The sequence below is a fragment of the Moschus berezovskii genome, chromosome 2 (assembly GCF_049115385.1).
Source record: "Moschus berezovskii isolate FMDL1 chromosome 2, NW_MosBer_1.0, whole genome shotgun sequence".
NCBI lineage: Eukaryota > Metazoa > Chordata > Mammalia > Artiodactyla > Moschidae > Moschus > Moschus berezovskii.
The window spans coordinates 99446838-99468333 of record NC_142461.1 but is presented as its reverse complement, the minus strand read 5'-3'; the positions used below and the strand labels follow the sequence as shown (position 1 = coordinate 99468333).

The window sequence follows — 21496 nt, the reverse complement described above, 5'->3', positions numbered from 1 at the left end:
AAGGAATTTGCAGTTAATGCATTTTTACAAATGATGGAACCAGAACTGGGTCCATGGTGGGTTGACTAAAGTATCCACCTTTATTCCCTTTGTCACTGTCTTTTACATTTACAGATGGACCCTAAATGTCACCAACCTTATGATGATACAAAAATGTGAAAATTAATTATAGTTTCCATAGGCAATAAAACCATCTCCAGTGAGTGATGAATGTGTGACAGCCTTCACCTATCAACCACACTAGCACTATCAGCTATACTGACTGTGAGAGAAAACCCCAGCTCAGTGTACCTTGCTGCTCCCATCACAGTCTTCCAGAATGGCTGTGGTGTTTCTGATGGAAATGCATTTACCCAAGGCCACATTAATAAGCTAGAAAGCAAAACATAAAATACGCATTAAGAACAAAATATTTTAAAGTAGAACAAGACATTCAGAAAACACAGAATATAAAACAATAATAAGGTTAAAGATAGTTAAGTTAATAGCTTAGCATTACTTAGCACTATACGATTTTATTGGTTGCTATCTCTAACAGGGACATAATGTAATCTTGCTGAAGTACAGCTTCAATCTGTCAATTTAGGCCTGTGATTCAGCCGCAGAGCCAACACACAGAAGCTTTTAATTAACCCTTTCCTGGAATGCTGAACAGGAAAAGAGCAAAAGGTGGCATGAAAAGCAGTTATTTTCTTGTTTCAAGTTTGTCTGATGCATATATTAAAAGTCAGTGCACATACTTGCAATTTAATCAAAGCAGTGGTTATGAGCTCTGTTCCCTGGTTGACCCCTCCAAGCTATCTGACTGCTTAGGCACTGAATCATAGATAAATTGAGTCTTTCAAAAACAGCAGATTCCAGCTGACTCCCAGTCAGAATCTTCCTAATGACTCAGGCAAGCTACAATTCATTACAGGGAAGTCACGAACGCTAGTATGGAGCCAAGCTTAAAGACACTTTCTGGCAGACCCCCAGGTTTTTAATGGATTTGCAGGGTCCAACATGGAGGCAGCTGTCTGTAAGTCACCATTTAATGCAGAGAAATGTTGATTCCCTTGCTCCCTCTGACATTCTGGGCAGGTCTAAAGAGAAGGTGGGTTAATGGTATAACACAATTTGAATTTTAAAGACTTCTGGAAGAGCTGTGCAGAGTTCAGTCTACACTCAGGGAAGCGCCCTGTGCTGGCAAGTGGGGTGGTTTCTGTGGCCAGGGACACTATTTGCATCCTCTCCTGTTCCAGGGTAACGAACCAAGAGCTCTAACTAGGGAGCACTGTAGGGCACAAGTTGGGGTGCTCACAGAGTTGTCAGATTTCATAACACAGTGCTCAGTGAGTTGGTTTGCACTTTTACATGCTTAATTTTTCCTACAAGAAAGTAGGGGGCATCTTTAGGGTCAAGAAAGTGAAGAACAAAACCTAAAAACAATAGGTAAAATGGCAAATACTGGTAAGCAGGGGACTGATCCTGAATATGAAAAAACCTGGAGTTGAGTTCTTCCACACATGATGGAAAGCGAAAATGTTAGGCCCTGGGTGGAATGGTGTACAAGGAAAAACAATTTATTCATTAGCACTGGGAGATAAAGGGGAAGCTTCTCCCAAGGGAATCTGAAACCTTACATCAACCTTCATTTGAGTTTGAGATGCACACACCAGTTGCATTGACTAGGAAACCTGACAGAACCCTCAAAGTACTGAAAAAAAATATTAAAATCTACCAGTTTTGTTGTTTCTGGGGTGACCAACATGCAAAACAATTCTAGAAGAACAGACTCTCCAACAGAAATCCTCAAAGGAAGCTCTATTCACAATTTATTTATTTATTTTTAATTTTTATTTAATAAATGGTACAAAGCACAATGCCAAAAACACTAACAGTTAAAATTTCATCAAATGAAAAAATACTATAGAATACACAGTTGTAAAAAGCTACATTAAGTTATTTTACAACTGCCTCAAGCTGCAAAAAGAAAAAATTTAAAGTGCCAGATTTGGGAGAAGACAATTGGCTTCCCAGGTGGCACAGTGATAAAGAATCAGCCTGCCAATGCAGGAGGCACAAGAGATGCAAGTTCAATCTCTGGGTTGGGAAGATCCCCTGGAGAAGGAAATGGCAACCCACTCTAGTACGCTTGCCTGGAAAAGTCCACGGACAGAGGAGCCTGGTGGGCTACAGTGCATGGGGTTGCAAAGGATCAGGCATGAGTGGGTGACTGAGCTCATGCACACATGCACACACACACACACACACACACACACTCTATCATTAGTGGGAGCTGTCAGAACTCATAGGAGGAATCCACCACCATGAACTTCAGGAAAGAGTTAACAGTCATGTGTGGAGGTAGAATAATCCTGGAGTTGAAAGAAAGGAAATGGTGTCCCTGTTGATCTTAACAGAGAAGACAAACAAACAAAAACTCCTGTACCTGTAGATTATGCAGAAAATATCTTCAAGTGAGTTTGGAAAACTGACTTTAGGACAGCTGACCAGGTTGCCCTACTCCGGAACCTCTCAGAACCTCCGGTACTGAGTGCAGAGGGAATGTGGTACAAGAGTTTGCCAAATACATGTGACCACAGAATCCTCTTTGACAGCAAAACTTTGCCCAGAACAGTGTTTGGGAACCCCTGGTTTAATTGATTGCTTTGTATTTATTTCTCACAAACCCTTCTTCCAAGCACTAAAAGGCACGAGGAGGAGAGAAACATTTTCTATTCCTTGCTTCCCTCTTCCTCACTTTATTTGAAGATATATTTCTCTTCCCTCCTTTTAGAAATTACTGGGGAAACTGCTTTCCTTCATTCATATAGAAATGGTCTATGAAGTGCTAGAATTGATATTCTTTCTCTCGTTATGAATAATTTTGAAAACCGGGCTCTCCTTAAAAAAAATACATCTATGCTTTTATTGTAAACCATACAATCGTATTTCCTTTTTTTAATTTTATTTAATAAATGGTACAAAGCACAATGCCAAAAACATTAACAGTTAAAATTTCACCAAAAGAAAAAATACTATAGAATACACAGTTGTAAAAAGCTACATTAAGTTATTTTACAACTGCCTCAGGCTGCAAAAAGAAGAAAAACCCAATGCCATACCTAAGTTATCCCTCTCTCAAAATAATGCCATTTATGTTATAAACCATGAGCACCCCATCAAAAGATGGGAACTGCTTTTGTTAATTCATATATATATATATGACTGTATCACTTTGCTATACACCTGAAACAAACACAGCACTGTAAATGAAATATAGTACAATATAAAATAAAAATAAGTAGCAGACCTTTCGGAGAAGGCAATGGCAAGCCACTCCAGTACTATTGCCTAGAAAATACCATGGATGGAGGAGCCTGGTAGGCTGCAGTCCGTGGGGTCGCTAAGGGTCGGACACGACTGAGCGACTTCACTTTCACTTTTCACTTTCCACTTTCACACATTGGAGAAGGAAATGGCAACCCACTCCAGTGTTCTTGCCTGGAGAATCCCAGGGACAGGGGAGCCTGGTGGGCTTCCGTCTATGGGGTCACACAGAGTCGGACACGACTGAAGTAACTTAGCAGCAGCAGCAGCAGCAACAGACCTTTGGGGCTTTACACTGAGTTAGAGTTCCTATCAGAGGGATAACAGCACCACAGCCATACTGAATCCTCATGAAGGAGGCACACGAATGACTGGATTACAAGAGTTACAGGAATGAGAGCTGCTCACTTCCCAGAAACTACAGCTCATAGAAAACCAACAAAGGCACGAGATACAGACCATTTACTTATGAATGTGTAAAACTCAAGAAAGTCCACATTATTCCTACAACATGTTAAAAGTGCTTCAGAATTCACACAATACTAATTTTCTTTTGGTTCTGGTTAAATCATATATACCAGTTTATAACAAATGGTAAAATCTGTAACTCTGTTCAAAGTTTTAAAAGATTACTTAAGAATGGCTTCTTGTATTTCTATGCCACCTTTATAGTTTAAAATCAGGAAGTATGTATAAGTTTTAAATTATCCATTTTGATTTATTTCATTCTCCCATTTAGGAGGTTGGAGTTTTCTATGGTTTATCCCAGAATTGGTAGACGCTAGACTAGAAGCTGTTTGCTGAGTTAAATCCAATAAAGTTCAAATTATTGCTGAGGTTCTTTTATTATTTCCAAATATTTTTGGTTCAGTGAAAAAAGATTTATTCTTATTTTTAAAAAGTCAAACTTTCCTAGGTGTGTAGGTTGAAAGAAGGAATGATATGGAGCAAGTAACAAAAAGTTGTGGATTTTAGTTTTTTGGAACTTTACAAGATTATTGATCCAAAATAATGATTTAGTTAAACTTCCTTTGAATTTCCTGGAGAAAGGTCCTTTTTTTAATGGTAATAATGCTCCCTACTTGTTGCTTTAGAGGGAACAAATGTCATCTTTATTAAAATTGGTCTAAGGAAGGCAACAAATAAGGAGGAAAACAGAAAGAATTTATTAAAATCATTTCTGCATTTTGTTGTATTGTAGCTCAGGCATCAAGAGAAAGCTCTTTCATTAGAAAAGCTCTTCAAAATTTGAATAGTCAAGCTAGCCTCAAAGAGGAGGCAAAAGATAGTTTTTTAGTTCCCTCTGGTGGTTAAAGTCCAGTAATGCTCTTACTGAGATTCTGTGTTTTTAGGACAGGAAAAAATTACTATGTTGAGAATTTCGTTTTCTTTTATCCTGCTTAAGAAATAGAGTTTTAAAAAATGTAAGTTTATTTTACAGGCATATTACTTGAACAGTATATAAACTCGGGGTATTCTTCCTAAAGAATTATCTAAGATAAAATAATCAAGTTGAACCTCTGAAGTTATTGCATTTTGATCTACAAAGACGGGCATTTATGTTATACACAAACCGGTTACATATACTTATGTGTCAGTTGAATTTTATGAAAGCAGAACAAATTCTTAGACTTGTTTTCTCTCTTTCCCACTTTTCCAGAATCTCCCTTATGCCATCAAGGGAAATGGCCTAAGTGTTCTTATCATCAGGAAATTCGGTAGGTAGAGAAAGATGGTTTGTACAATACACTTCCTAGGGAGAAATGGAAAAAAAAAATGGGTCTTCGCTTCTCTAAACTTAGTATATGGTAAAGATCCTCATCTCTTGCCATCCTCTTCAAATTAAGCCTCACTCCTAGAAAGGGTTTGAAATGGCTTTTTAAAAGAAAAAAAAAATGGGTCTTCGCTTCTCTAAACTTAGTATATGGTAAAGATCCTCATCTCTTGCCATCCTCTTCAAATTAAGCCTCACTCCTAGAAAGGGTTTGAAATGGCTTTTTAAAAGAGTTTTTTCTCCTTCCTTAAAGTTTTCTTAGCTTTGTACTCTGTCCAACCTATCAAGTTTGACTTCTTTCCTTTTGGTATGTTATTTTGTGCCCTGGAATTTTCTGTGCTGTTGTCTGACAGTTTCTGTTATTTTTCAATCCCTCTTTGAAATCTATAAAACTCTAAATAAACCATGTCATCCCATTGCTTAACCCTACTCAGTAACTTCCAATTACATTCTGAAAAAAGAAAGAGAAAAAGATGAGAGAGAGAAAATCCTTACTCTTCCACAAGGACCTGTGTGAGCCAACTCCTTCTCCCTCTTGACCTTCATCTGGCGCCATTCCTCCTACCTCCTCACACCTTGATAACAACATCCACCTTCTTTCTAGTTCCTGAATGCCTCAAACTGTCACTTGAGTTTTTGCATAAGTGACATCCTTTGCCCGGGGCTCTCTGCAGCATGGTGGACTCTTGGTCTTTCAGACCTGGCCTTCAGTGTCTTCATAGAGTTGACTACTCAAGAATAATTCATCACTTGTGGCCAGTTCCCTGATTAAAAGCTACTATATTTTTTAAATTTACACTTTGCTTGCTTATTTCTTTAATATCTTTCTATCCTACTCAGCTTTAAGTTCCACAGAGAAGGGATCAATCTACTTTATTCATTACCCTATAGTCCGGTTCTTAAATAATGCCTGGTTTCTTGACACTTGGTAGGTGTTTGCTGAATTAATCAATAAACATGACTTCCTGGAAGCCTTCCTCAAGTTTACCTAATATGTGCAGTCAAGACAAACCACACTTTGTCTCCTCTGCACTCATACTTGGTGCTTATTTACAAAGTAATAATTCATTCTTCCCCATACATTTTAAAAAGGTTTTTACCTTGTATTTTCACAAAGTCAGATTTGAAGTTGCTGCTTGAACTTACCACACCACTTGCCCTCACAATGGGAGCCTTCAAGTCTGGAAAAACATTCTCCAAGTACCACTTGAAGCTTTTGCATTTTAGCTTCTTTCGAAGTTCACGCTGTTGGGTGAGGTTTCCGACATCTAACCCTTGGTCTATGAGGTGATCCCCGTGGCCGTAGAAGAGCTCTTTGTACTCATCCAGCCAGACCTCAGCCACTCGCACCAAGTTCCGCTCCACCGTCTTCATCCGGTCTTTGGGGAAGGAGTAGGGATTGTCATTTCGGAATATGTGTCCCACTCGGGAACAGGGAATGATCTCAATTTCGCCACCACACATCCACACCTGCAACAGTTTAAGAATATGTACCAGTTATCAAATGATTGTCCACAAATCATAGGCAATTAACAATAACAAAAAAGCACCTGGTGACATTTTTCCCCCTGTTAGAATAATACTCTTCTAATATCCTTTTCAACAGAAAATTAAACTCAACAGGTTTATTTAATTTTATTCTATTGCTGTGAACCATTTTAGGATTACTAAATTATATATTTTCTCTTGTCCTCTCCTGAATTGTAAATCTTTCCCTCCCACCCTACTAAAGAAATTCTCACAGAATCCCAATATATGAAATGTGTAACACAAGTTCCTGCTTTAGTAGAATCAAGGAAAAGAGTATATGTTTCAATTTTCTCAATATCCCCTTCTCACATTTGGGATGATCTACCTGACTTGTGGAACACAACTTGAAAACTGTCCTTCTTGATCAAGAGCTCAAAGTCACACCCCATTACTATATACACCCAACTCCATAGGAAAACAAGTCATGCAGATACTCTGCACTATGGCTGCCACCACTGCTTTCTCAGATATTAATCAAAGGTTATATAAATACCCAGCATTATCTGAGCTTCCTTAAGTTGCTGTAGTATGGCCTTTTGGTGGCCTGCTCTAGTGGCTGTTTTTAATGCTTCTGTCTTGTGCTCTCCAAGATGGCCTATTACAAATAATTTCATTACTTCTAATATATTAGAAAAATATATGAGTTATTTGTATCAAATATTCATCCCACAGCATTTACACTAAATGGCAGACAATTATTTCCCTCACATTCAGATGCAGAAACTGTGTTGTGAAATATGAGGGAATGCTAATAAATTTCATGAGAGTTATTGATTCTTCCAAATTCAATCTGGGATATGAAGACATTAATCCAGAGGCCCTAATATTTCTGTGAAGTTTCCTCCCAGAGGCAGTCACATATCTGATTGTATTAGCAAAATGAAACCATTTAAAAGTGCTAGACTCTTAATTGTAAAGATAATTTGAGAAACACTCAGCAATACCTTGAAAGAGAGCTCCATATTTTCTCCACCCCAAACATCGAGCCCAGGATCATATGTTCCAAGTTCAAAAAAGTAATTTTTATCAATAGAAAATAATCCACCTGCCATGACGGGACACCTACAAAAAGAAAAGTTGGCTTTTAAATCTTGCATGTCAGGGGAGCTCAACTTTTAGGGAGTGTTCCCTAACAAGAGGCATTTTAGAATAGTTACCACATGCGGGGAGGTCTTGGATAAAGTCACAAAGAACACCTAAGTGGCAAGTTCCCTGGTTCTTACGGCAGAACTTGATTAGAGTCAGCAAAGACAGGGTCTGGAACTAGGACTCTTACTTGGCCTTGACTCTTCAACACAAATTCTCCTGAGATGTTATTTTTAATAAGTTATTTAGTGCTCAGGCCTCACAAAAATCCTGTGAGTATGTACCCCTAAGAAACTACAGCCCCAAAAGGCAAGAAAATTTTCCAAGTTCACAGACCCACTGGTCTGTGGGCTGTATATCTTGGGTTCACATTTAGAGGATCTGGCTTGACTCTAAGATCTCTTCTCCACTATACTGCCTCAACAATACAGAAACTTTACAACAGTTTGTTATGTAGCAAACACTTATATATATATATATATATTTTTTTTTTTTTTTTCTTGGCTGGGCTGCAGGGCTGTGGCTCTTAGTTCCCTGACCAGGGATGGAACCCTGCACTAGGAGCTCAGAGGCTTAACCAATGGACCATCAGGGAAGTTCTTTGCAAATATTTTTTAAAGCACTTTATATATAGTATTATCTGATTTAATTCTCCAAACAATCCAAGAGGTAGCTACTTCTGTTAGTGTTAATATAAAAGTGAAGAAACAGAGACATAAAGAGGTTAAGTAGCTTTTTAAAGCTCACACCACTAGTACATAGTAGAGTTGAGACTTAAACCCAAGGGGTCTGACTCTAGAGTCTTCACTGCTGTTATTGATCATGGGGAAGAGAAACTACACTTGAGTCAGCAGTTATAAAAGGCAGTAATCACGTCCCATGGTGGTTGCCATGGAGCCAGCTGAAAGAGGTTTGTATGGAAGCTCTGCAGCAATCTCAACGGTAATGTAAACGTTGCCCCACACCTAGCTCTCTTCCCCCATGATTTATGTGTATTTTTAAAATCTGAATCCCAAATGTCCTTTCCAGACTATCCAGAATGCATTCTCTTTCTAACATGATGTTAAATAAATCTGAACTCAATCACTACATTGACTCTCAGAATTGGAGTCTGAAAAAGGCAAAGAGGTTCTTTAGGTGTAGGATCAGAGCAAGTATATTATATCCAGGCAGATTTGGGTTTGAATCCCAATTTCTTCTTTTGCAAGCTATATATCCCTTGGACTGCAGGGAGATCAAACCAGTCAATCCTAAAGGAAATCAACCCTGCATATTCACTGGAAGGACTGATGCTAAAGCTCCAATACTTTGGCCACCTGATGTGAAGAGTCAACTCATTGGAAAAGGCCTCAGTGCTGGGAGATTGAAGGCAAAAGGAGAAGAGGGTGGCAGAGGATGAGATGGTTGGATGGCATCAACAACTCAATGGACATGAGTTTGAGCAAACTGTGGGAGACAGTGATGAATAGGGAAGCCTGGTGTACTGCAGTCCATAGGGTTGCAAAGAGTTGGACATAACTTAGCGACTGAACAACAGCAACAAATATCCCCAGGAAAATTACTTAACTCTCTTAGGTCTTTATTTCCTTATCTCTATAATGGAAAATCCACAATCTCTCTCCTAGAGTTATAGAGAGGTTGCACAGTGCTTAATAAATGGTTGTACTCTTCCTTCACTTGTTAGGAGTATCAATTGTGAAACATCACATTCGGAAGAAAATAAGGCACTATTTGGAGGGGTGAGTTCAGGAAAAGGATGCTTCAGTGTACAGGCTGGGCTCGGACTTTGTTTTGGGACTTTCTGGCTTAAGTTCTTTCTCCAATAAGGAAAGCTCCAGGGTTTCTGCTGCTCTGCTGAGGCTGGCAGAGTGCTTGTCCTACAGGTATGGGAGGGGGAGGGGTTATGAAGCCCCCACTTTAGCTTCAGGTCTAAAATCTGTTCTTTAATCCAGTTTCTCCAGCAATAAAGCCCCAACTTTAATTTACATCTAGTTTCTGTGTCTGTTTCTCACTTTATTCACAGATTTTGGCACTCCTCCCAGAGAAAGTATAGGATTAGACTCAAAAACAGTTAGAATGATATTTCTATTACTATTATTTATTCTTAATTTTCACTCCTGTTTACTTCAGTGTTATATGTGTTTATATAGAATTTATGCAGCACGTTTAAGTGGCTTCTGTTTCTGAGTTTGCAAATCCCAGAGAACAGAAATAGTATCAGTGAATTTCTCAGGTTGAGGGCTGAATAAGATATAATTAGCCACTTAAAAGGTGAGTTTTGGCTGTGGGCAAGTAATTTCCCAGGAAAAGTTTTTGCTTTTGTTCATCTGTCGGCTAGAACTGTAATTCTTGGTGTTCTATGAATGACAGTTTATGCCTGTTTTGTGGAATTGCTTCCTATGCCTTTGTAAGAAGATACACAACTCCTTCCTAGTCTTAAGTTTCACACACTTACCTTATTATATCAGTTTCTTTAATTTTGTTTTTTGCAACAACGTCTGGAGGAATTGTTCTCCAACCAAAGTTCATTGGCCACACAAATATGCCTCTTTGAAAGTTGTCCACTGTCATGTAACTAGTCAAGGAAAAAAAAATGCTACCTGAGATCATTCACATAATCAACCTGACACCATGTGTTGTGCAAGTGAATGAAACAAGCACTTGTGAAGATGATTTTAGATCACCACAAAGCTTTTAATAACATTTCAATGAAAGATATGAATATAATTAGCATTAGTGCTGGATTGCTTGCTTTTAACATACTGTTAATAATATACTGGCCATTTTGAGGGAAAAAAAACCTACTTAAGAATATACATGTGTATGTACATATATATATACACATACCACAAAAAGAACTAAGCTTAAGAAAAATAAATATTTGGCTGTTCAGCTGAATAGAAAGAGGAAAGTCCTGGACACTGAGTATTAGTATTTATTGACATTTAGGGTTAAGAATTTGTGATGATCAAATAAACAATTGGATAGATCTGCTTTGATCTCATGATATATATCAAGTATTTCATTTTATTTAAACATATAAACCATGTATTACTTAGATTTACAAAGTTGTACATTTTAGGAGTATGACCACTACCTTCTGCTGCTGGTTAAAAAGTCACTTAGAAATATCCTGTAGAATATGACAATATTACCTCATATCCTTATCATTGATGACTTCAATTACTGGACAGGCTACTTTCTTTCTGCTTAAGTAAACTCTTTCCAGGAGAGGTTCCAACCAGCCAATGTTACATTCCACGTGAGAATCTAAGAATGTCAACACATCACCTAGAGAGCCAGAAAAAAAAAACAATTTGAAAATGCAATATACTTAGTGTGTGTACTTCATGTTCATAGGTCCTGGAGATTGTTCTAGAAATGTGGTTGTAAGTATAGTAGTCTTTTCTTTTTACTGAATTTCTTGTCTCTTTAATTTCATTCTATAGTGAAATGAAAAAAAGTTGGTTTCTAGTAGTCTTTTGGGACAAGTATCATTTATGGTTAAAAAAAATTGATAAGCCACTTAGAATGAGGAGTCAAGGCTCTGAAGCAAATATTTAGTATAAAGGTAGTTGCTTTTGTCCTTTCTAAGCAGGGTAAATCCCATTAACTCTTGTGGGTGGAGGACTGAAACTTTGTTTTGCGGAAGACAAAGAAGAATCTGAGATTCCAACTTTAGCCTTAGAAATGATGAAGAGGAAAAATCGTTCCACATTATAAAAGTGAAAAGAAATTAAAGTGGGGGAACTAGTAAGATAGGAGGTAGCTTTAAAAGTGCTACAGAGGGGGAACAAGGAATTGTTTAATGGGTATAGAGTTCAGTTTCACAAGATGAAAGGAGTGCTGGAGATTGGTTGCTCAACAATGTGAAAGTACTTCACAGTAAACTGTACTCTTGAAAAATGGCTCAGATAGTAAATTTTATGTACGTATTTTACCATAATTTAAAAAAAAAAGAGTTACAGGAGAAGAGAAGAGAAAAGAAACGTGGAGGACAGGAATAAGTATGAATTCTTTTTTGTTCTATTAGTTGTATGAAGTAACACTCTCTTTCTAATGAAAATTTTCGCAATGGTCTCAGTTCAGTTCAGTTCAGTCGCTCAGTCGTGTCCGACTCTCCGCGACCCCATGAATCACAGCACGCCAGGCCTCCCTGTCCATCACCAACTCCCGGAGTTCACTCAAACTCATGTCCACAGAGTCGGTGATGCCATCCAGCCATCTCATTCTCTGTCATCCCCTTCTCCTCCCGCCCCCAACCTTTCCCAGCATCAGAGTCTTTTCCAGTGAGTCAACTCGTCGCATGAGGTGGCCAAAGTATTGCAGCTTCAGCTTTAGCATCAGTCCCTCCAATGAACATCCAGGATTGATCTCCTCTAGAATGGACTGGTTGGATCTCCTTGCAGTATAAGGGACTCTCAAGAGTCTTCTCCAGCACCACAGTTCAAAAGCATCAATTCTTCGGCGATCAGCTTTCTTCACAGTCCAACTCTCACATCCATACATGACCACGGGAAAAACCATTGCCTTGACTAGACGGACCTTTGTTGGCAAAGTAATGTCTCTGCTTTTTAAAATACTATCGAGGTTGGTCATAACTTTCCTTCCAAGGAGCAAGCGTCTTTTAATTTCATGGCTGCAATCAGCATCTGCAGTGATTTTGGAGCCCAAAAAAATAAAGTCTGACACTGTTTCCACTGTTTTTCCATCTATTTCCCATGAAGTGATGGGACCAGATGCCATGATCTTTGTTTTCTGAATGTTGAGCTTCAAGCCAACCTTTTCACTCTCTTTCACTTTCATCAAGAGGCTTTTGAGTTCCTCTTCACTTTCTGCCATAAGGGTAGTGTCATCTGCATATCTGAGGTTATTGATATTTCTCCCAGCAATCTTGATTCCAGCTTGTGCTTCTTCCAGCCCAGCGTTCCTCATGATGTACTCTGCATATAAGTTAAATAAGCAGGGTGACAATATACAACCTTGACGTACTCCTTTTCCTAATTGGAACCAGTCTGTTGTTCCATGTCCAGTTCTAACTGTTGCTTCGTGACCTGCATCACAATGGTCTACATTGTTGTAAATGATTCTGTACAAGTGGATTGCATGTGCGTGTGCGTGTGCATGTGTGTGAATCATAACCAGAGGAATCTGGGTCCTGGCCAGAATCCTATGTGTAATCTCAGACCCAGTTGTGCATGCATGCTAAATTGCTTCAGTTGTGTCCAACTCTGTGCAATCCTATCGACTGTAGCCCACCAGGCTCCTCTGTCCATGGATTCTTCAGGCAATAATACTGGAGGGGGTTGCTATGCCTTCTCCAGGGAATCTTCCTGACCCAGGGACCAAACTCATGTCTCTTATTGTCTCCTGCATTGGCAGGCAGGTTCTTTACCACTAGCGCCACCTGGGAAGCCGAGGCCCAAAGCTATTACAAAAGCTTTACCTGGCAGGCCTCTTGAGGGAAAGCTGCCATCTCCACACCAGACTTGGTTCACGGTTTGTGCCCTAGAGTCTCTGAAGGAAGATATAGTCAAGGACTCAGGTCCTCCAGCCCCATAGCTGGACGTGCACTTATAAAGAACTGTGTTCCTGACCCAGGTTCACCCGGTTGGAGACTGTCTCAGGCCAAGACCTCTTTCTCACCTTGTGGATGATGTGTAGATCTTTCGGACATTTTTTCTTACTGCTAGACCTTCCCCCTTCCTTTCATCCTGGCCCCCAGGCTCTAAAACAGGAGGAACCTTATTTCAGGCTCTTTGGTCAGTAAGATGATCTACACATCTGCTCTGATCCACCAGCCCATTCTTCCATGGGAAAATACGGAACACTGGGGGAGTCAGTGCTGTCTTCTGTCTGGCTTCCTACCTATACTTTTTACCTATGTGATTGCAGGAAGTGCTCGAAGACTTGACTGTTACTTTTATTTTGGTTCATTGTTTTAATTGACCACTCTTACTCTTAGCTACACCCCTCAGTATCTGAAAACCTACAATAACATCACTGATTTTTGATTTGTTCTTATTCTGTGCCGGATACTCTTCTGAACATTCTGAATGACTGTCTTATTGTCTTATTTAAGGTTTATCCTTGTGACAAACCTGAAGTATAGGTCTAAGTTTTATCCACATTTAAGAGGAATGAAACACTTAGGCAACTTTGCCAAGTTTGCAAAGCTAAGTGGCAGCCTGATACTAGAAAATATCTGCACACACCCTCTTGCCTCTCCCCTCCCACCCCCCGCAAATGAGAAAGAGACAGAGATGAGTATGGGAAAGCTTAAAGTAAAAGCAGAAGACAGCAGCAGGCAAATAAAAAGGTGCAAATAAATACCTGGATAATAGACTATTATCCACTGAAATCTCTAAACTACTTCTTAATAAATGAAGTGAAGAAGTGAAGTCACTCAGTCGTGTCTGACTCTTTGCGACCCCTTAGACTGTAGCCTACCAGGCTCCTCTGTCCATGGGATTTTCCAGGCAATAGTACTGGCGTGGATGGCCATTTCCTTCTCCAGGGGATCTTCCCAACCCAGGGCTCGAACCCGGGTCTCCCTCATTGTAGACAGACTCTTTACCATCTAAGCCACCAGGGAAGTCTTTCTTACTAATTACCTGATTAACAATGGAATTTTTGCATAAAGGTGAAGAGACTAACCTTAGCCAAAGTCTTGATGGGAAGTGGTCTTGAGATGTCTCTTTAGATAGGAACAGGCTGTGCTAGCCAGACCCCCCACCCCCGCCATCTCATCCACTACTCTTGGAGGTGCAGTTACATCTCCTGATCATGCTGGGACTGGTGGGGGGGCAGTTCCTATTTTCCAGGAGTTATGGATTGCTTGATAATGGAAGCTACTGTTTCCTAAGGGTGCTCTCTTGCATAGACCTCTCCTTATCCTGGAAAGGCTTTTAGGGTTCATCTAGGTGTATAGGGTATATAAGTATGTTTGCTTAGTCCTATTGGGCTTCCCTGGTGGCTCAGATGGTAAAGAGTCTGCCTGCAATGCAGGAGACCTGGGTTTGATCCCTGGGTTGAGAAGATCCCCTGGAGGAGGGCATGGCAACCCACTCTAGTATTCTTGCCTGGAGAATTCCCATGGACAGAGGAGCCTGGCAGGGGCTACAGTCCATGGGGTCGCAAAGAGTCAAACATGACTGAGCAACTAAGCACAAATGGTCTAACGGTATAGAACGTATAAAAGACGGTCCTCTTTCTCTCACCACTCCTACTCCTGGTCCATTCAGTCCGGGCATTTAAAGAGTCTAGTCTCTACTAGATTGCCGTTCCCTATCTCCGTGGCAGGGTTACTGGGTCAAAAGGTCTGGATCTACTTCTTCAGTTCTCAGTGGCAGCAAGATGGATCCTCAAATCTGCATTTTTTTCCCTACTTGTGGGCATGGTGAAATGACATAGGATTGAATTTCCCCAGAACTGCGTTCATCATAGTTCTGCTTTTCTTGGCCACATTGGATAAATTACTTAATCTCTTTGAGCTTTACCTTATGGAGATATTTCTAAAGTATACCTAATACCTAGATTCCTAATAGATAGCTATTATGATGACTGGTTTTCAACGATTGTTCAGCCTAGAGCTCAAAATAACTAACTCCATATTGATAACTACCTGGAAGGTTGTTCTGAGAGTAGATTCCAGACATACTGGATTGTTTGCAGATGGGTTTGATTGTAACTTACTTAGTTTTCAATTTTTTGTGCCAACTCAGACATGCTCAATGTGCCAAGTAGCTTTGGCTCCTTGTTGAGCATTGATACCCCTTAGATTTAGCTTACCAGCTTAGGATACTGCTGCTAGCACCAATTGGTGATAGTGTTGTGTTTAGAGTTCCTTGATGAATGTGGACCTGCTGCCTGTTTAATTTTAAAGAATGATTTATAAGTGATGCTAAGGAAGCTAGCTGTTTGACCTGCAGAAGAAATGAGTTGGAGAAATTTATAAAAGGACTGTTGCTCTTCAGGGAATGTCAGCATTGGCCAGAAGTTAGATGTCACTTGTTGTTCACATATTTAAAATTAGCCAACTGATTCTTCGGAATGCTCACAGCATTACGACTATTTTGCTAACTGCCATATTATATAGGAAATGAGAATCTAATCTCTACTCTGAACTTCCATAATCAGAGCACTATTAAACCTGCCCACCCGCAGGCTGCTCTTGTCAGGGTTATAACTGGCTTGGTGTGTTCAACACTATCATGATATCTGGCTTGTTCTTTGTATCCAAATTACCTCTTTTCTTTTTACTTCTGTTGCCTTTGTGTAAAAGACTTTCCCTTGAGACCCAATGACCAAGGCCTGTCTTTTAAGTTTTGAAATCCTGCTTGACCTAATTCCTCATTTACAGTAAACAACTGATGACTGAATCAGATTGAGAGAAAGAATCTGTCACTCCCTGGAGCCTGAATGTGGAGTGGACATTGCTTGAAGTTAGAGAGTTACAGATTTGCCCTTATTTCTTTGTGGAAGACTCTAAAAGACTCGCAGAGAGCCTGATAGTACTCTGAGGCCAAAACGGGGCCACTCGACTTCTGCTTCTGCATGTCCATGACTAGCTGATCTCAACCTCACCTGTGGTTCCTCTTCTCTTTTCTCTGAACCCTAAAAGGTCAATCAGTAGCTCAAGGCCTATCAGATTCTGGATTCAGATTCTTATCTTTGATCTCTTTGTTTGGTTATGCATTCTAGAAAAGATTCTGCAGTAGCATCAATGCAGATCTGTATCATAGAGATTCTTCAGACCCAGAGCCATCTGCTGTCTGTACTCTACCTGGGAGGGCTGGGGAGTGCCCAGGGGGAGTTTGGGAGGACTCATTAGGCTGGTCAGCCCTGCTCAATGAGGGCCCTGAACGGTCCGTGAATCACAGCCTTGGTGTACAGGAGACAGGGATCAAGACCATCCCCAAGAAAAAGAAATGCCAAAAGGAAAAATGGCTGTCTGGGGAGGCCTTACAAATAGCTGTGAAAAGAAGAGAAGCAAAAAGCAAAGGAGAAAAGCAAAGATATAAACATCTGAATGCAGAGTTCCAAAGAATAACAAGGAGAGATAAGAAAGCCTTCCTCAGTGATCAATGCAAAAGAATAGAGGAAAATAACAGAATGGGAAAGACTAGAGATCTCTTCAAGAAAATTAGAGATACCAAGGGAACATTTCATGCAAAGATGGGCTCAATAAAGGACAGAAATGGTATGGACCTAACAGAAGCAGAAGATATTAAAAAGAGGTGGCAAGAATACACAGAAGAACTATACAAAAAAGGTCTTCATGACCCAGATAATCACGATGGTGTGATCACTCACCTAGAGCCAGACATCCTGGAATGTGAAGTCAAGTAGGCCTTAGGAAGCATCACAACGAACAAAGCTAGTGGAGGTGATGGAATTCCAGTTGAGCTATTTCAGATCCTGAAAGATGATGCTGTGAAAGTGCTGCACTTAATATGCCAGCAAATTTGGAAAACGCAGCAGTGACCACAGGACTGGAAAAGGTCAGTTTTCATTCCAATCCCAAAGAAAGGCAATGTCAAAGAATGTTCAAATTATTGCACAATTGCACTCATCTCACATGCTAGTAAAGTCATGCTCAAAATTCTCCAAGCCAGGCTTCAACAATATGTGAACTGTGAAATTCCGGATGTTAAAGCTTGTTTTAGAAAAGGGAGAGGAACCAGAGCTCAAATTGCCAACATCTGCTGGATCATAGAAAAAGCAAGAGAGTTCCAGAAAAACATCTATTTCTGCTTTATTGACTATGCCAAAGCCTTTGACTGTGTGGATCACAATAAACTGAAAAATTCTGAAAGAGATGGAAATACCAGACCACCTGACCTGCCTCTTGAGAAACCTATATGCAGGTCAGAAAGCAACAGTTAGAACTGGACATGGAACAACAGACTGGTTCCAAATAGGAAAAGGACTGCATCAAGGCTGTATATTGTCACCCTGCTTATTTAACTTATAAGCAGAGTACATCATGAGAAATGCTGGGCTGGAAGAAGCACAAGCTGGAATCAAGATTGCCGTGAAAAACATGAATAACCTCAGATATGCAGATGATACCACCCTTATGGCAGAAAGTGAAGAAGAACTAAAGAGCCTCTTGATGAAAGTGAAAGAGGAGAGTGAAAAAGTTGGCTTTAAGCCCAACATTCAGAAAACTAAGCTCATGGCATCTGGTCCCATCACTTCATGGGAAATAGATGGGGAAACAGTGGAAACAGTGGCTGACTTTATTTTTCTGGGCTCCAAAATCACTGCAGATGGTGATTGCAGCCATGAAATTAAAAGATGCTTACTCCTTGGGAGGAAAGTTATGACCAACCTAGACAGTATATTAAAAAGCATATTACTTTGTCAACAAAGGTTCATCTAGTCAAGGCTATGGTTTTTCCAGTGGTCATGTATGGATGTGAGAGTTGGACTGTGAAGAAGGCTGATCATCGAAGAATTGATGCTTTTGAACTGTGGTGTTGGAGAAGATTCTTGAGAGTCTCTTGGACTTCAAGGAGATCCAACCAGTCCATCCTAAAGGAGATCAGTCCTGGGTGTTCATTGGAAGGACTGATGTTGAAGTTGAAACTCCAATACTTTGGCCACCTGATGCGAAGAGCTGACTCATTTGAAAAGACCCTGATGCTGGGAAAGATTGAGGCCAGGAGGAGAAGGGGATAACAGAGGATGAGATGGTTGGATGGCATCACCGACTTGGTGGACATGAGTTTGAGTGAACTCTGGGAGTTGGTGATGGACAGGGAGGCTTGGTGTGCTGCAGTTCATCAGGTTTCAAAGAGTTGGACACAGGAAGGAACAAGATGGCAGAGGAATAGGACAGCGAGACCACTCTCTCCCCCACAAATTCATCAAAAGGACATTTGAACGCAGAGTAAAGTCCACAAAACAACTTCTGAATGCTGGCAGAGGACGTCAGGCACCCAGAAAAGCAGCCCATTGTCTTCAAAAGGAGGTAGGAAAAAACATAAAAGATAAAAAGCGAGACAAAAGAAGTAAGGACGAATCTCCGTCCCAGGAAGGGAGGCTTTAAAAAGAGAGAACTTTCCAAACACCAGGAAACACTCTCACTGGCGAATCTGTGGCGAGCCTTGGAAGCTCAGAGGGCCACATAACCCTCTTTTTTTTTTTAAGATTTTTTTAAAACCCACAGACTACCCGCCAAACGGTAACTCCCAGCGGAGAAGCAGCGCAGACTGCTGCATACGCCATTAGCAAGCGCGGGCTGGGCAGGGAGGAGCCGGCTGAACTGCTTAAAGAGAGGACTGGGCTTGAATGCCGCGAGAACAATTTGAGAGAACTGGGGAAAGCAAAGCAGACTGTGGGATAGCTTCCCCACGAAAAGGTGGAAAGCTCTAACCTAAGACTCGGCCAGCCCCGCTCACAGAATAAAGGACTGAGCAGAGGGAGCCAGCTGCGGTCGGCCCATCCCCCATCCCCCGCCGAGACAGGCAGGGAGCGCAACCAGAGCCAGAGCGGGCAACCGCGGCCCTAGAAAGGCATCTGATACAAACTGCAGACAGGCTTGTTGCTAATCAGGACTTCTTGGGCTCGGGCCGGTCGATATCCCCCTGAGAAGGTGCGCCAGTTGTACACCCAGAAAACTGAGTGGCGGGGACTGGGGAGGCGATAAGTGGCAGAGACAGTGCTGGCCAAACACCTGGTACCCTGAACTGCTCGGACCGGGGAAGGCACAAAACACAGGCCCAACCAAATCTGCGCCTTTGTGGAGTACCTGAGAACCTGAACTTGAGCCGCTCAGACCTGGGAAGTGCATACAACCCGGCTCCAGCCTCAGACAGTTCCCGGCAGAGCAACCTAGAGCCTGTGCAGTGTAGACTGGGACAGCATATGTGCTGTGAGTGGGGGCAAACCCAGTGTGGCCGAGACGCTGCGAGCACTCCCCACAGACGCCAGAGATATTCGTCTGCAGCGTTCCTCCCTTTCCAGAACAGGACTGAATAACTGAGCCTTAAAAAGTGTCCACCCACTCCCTAATATCAGGGTGGAAATTAGACACTGAAGAGACCAGCAAACAGAAGCTAAAACAGAGGGAACCACCTTGGAAATGACAGATAGAGAACTCTATAGACTACTCCAAGAATAAGACCAAAAACCAGAGGCAAGAGGCTTAAGCCCGAATCCTGAGAACACCAGAGAACTCCTGACTCCAGGGAACATTAATCGATAGGAGCTCATCAAACGTCTCCATACCTATGCTAAACCCAAGGGTCAACAAGTTCCAGAGCAAGACATACCACGCAAATTCTCCAGTAACACAGGAAACTAGCCCTGAGCTTCAATATACAGGCTGCCCAAAGTCACTCCAAACCCACTGACATCTCATAACTCATTACTGGACACTACATTGCACTCCAGAGAGAAAAAATCCAGCTCCACCCACCAGAACACCGACACAAGCTTCCCTAACCAGGGAACCTTGACAAGTCACCTGTCCAACCCCACACACAGCAAGGAAACTACATAATAAAGAGAACTCCACAAACGGCCAGAAGAGGGAAAGGCCACCCCAAGCAAAGCATTATAAGCAAGATGAAGAAGCAGAGAAATACCCAGCAAGTAAAGGAACAAGATAAATGCCCACCAACACAAACAAAAGAGGAAGATATAGGGAATCTACATGAAAAAGAATTTCGAATTTTGGTGGTGAAAATGATTCAAAATCTTGAAAGCAAAATGGAGTTACAGATAAATAACCTGGAGAAAAGGATTGAGAAGATGGAAGAAAGGTTTAATAAGGATTTAGAGGAAATAAAAAAGAGTCAATATACAATGAATAATACAATAGATGAGATCAAAAACACTCTGGAGGGAACAAACAGTAGAATAACAGAGGCAGAAGACAGGATAAGCGAGCTAGAAGATAGAATTGTAGAAATAAATGAAACAGAGAGGAAAAAAGAAAAACAAATTAAAAGAAATGAGAACAATATTAGAGACCTCTGGGACAATGTTAAACGCTCCAACATTCGAATCATAGGAATCCCAGAAGAAGAAGACAACAAGAAAGACCATGAAAGAATACTTGAGGAGATAATAGTTGAAAACTTCCCTAAAATGGGGAAAGAAATAATCACCCAAGTCCAAGATACCCAGAGAGTCCCCAACAGGATAAACCCAAGGTGAAATACTCCAAGACACATATTAATCAAATTAACAAAGATCAAACACAAAGAACAAATATTAAAAACAGCAAGGGAAAAACAGCAAATAACACACAAGGGGATTCCCATAAGGATAACAGCCGATCTTTCAACAGAAACTCTTCAGGCCAGGAGGGAATGGCAAGACATACTTAAAGTGATGAAAGAAAATAACCTACAGACCAGACTACTGTACCCAGCAAGGATCTCATTCAAATATGAAGGAGAAATCAAAAGCTTTACAGACAAGCAAAAGCTGAGAGAATTCAGCATTACCAAACCAGCTCTCCAACAAATGCTAAAGGATCTTTTCTAGACAGGAAACACAGAAAGGGTGTATAAACTCGAACCCAAAGCAATAAAGAAAAAGGCTACGGGATCGTACTTATCAATAATTACCTTAAAAGTAAATGGGTTGATGCCCCAACCAAAAGACAAAGGCTGGCTGAATGGATACAAAAACAAGACCCTCATATATGTTGTCTGCAAGAGACCCACCTCAAAACGAGGGACACATACAGACTGAAAGTGAAGGGCTGGAAAAAGATATTCCATGCAAATAGAGACCAAAAGAAAGCAGGAGTAGCAATACTCATATCAGATAAAA

General features: G+C 40.8%; 1 protein-coding gene across 3 annotated transcripts in view; it reads right to left on the bottom strand.

Annotated features, from left to right (window-relative positions):
* Positions 1-21496, bottom strand: part of GALNT5 (polypeptide N-acetylgalactosaminyltransferase 5) — a 56236-nt gene that overhangs the window by 12860 nt on the left and 21880 nt on the right. For 2 of the 3 annotated variants that reach the window (XR_008682175.2, XM_055398218.2), the window contains exons 4-8: positions 10858-10993; positions 10158-10277; positions 7561-7678; positions 6233-6556; positions 292-372 (exon numbers count right to left, since the gene is read on the bottom strand). Coding sequence is in view for 2 of the 3 variants with exons in the window: in XM_055398218.2 (XP_055254193.2) it covers positions 292-372; positions 6233-6556; positions 7561-7678; positions 10158-10277; positions 10858-10993 (779 nt within the window). In the remaining variant the exon portion in view is untranslated. The remainder of the gene's footprint in view (positions 1-291; positions 373-6232; positions 6557-7560; positions 7679-10157; positions 10278-10857; positions 10994-21496) is intronic. The other variant, XM_055398220.2, reaches the window with a different exon arrangement.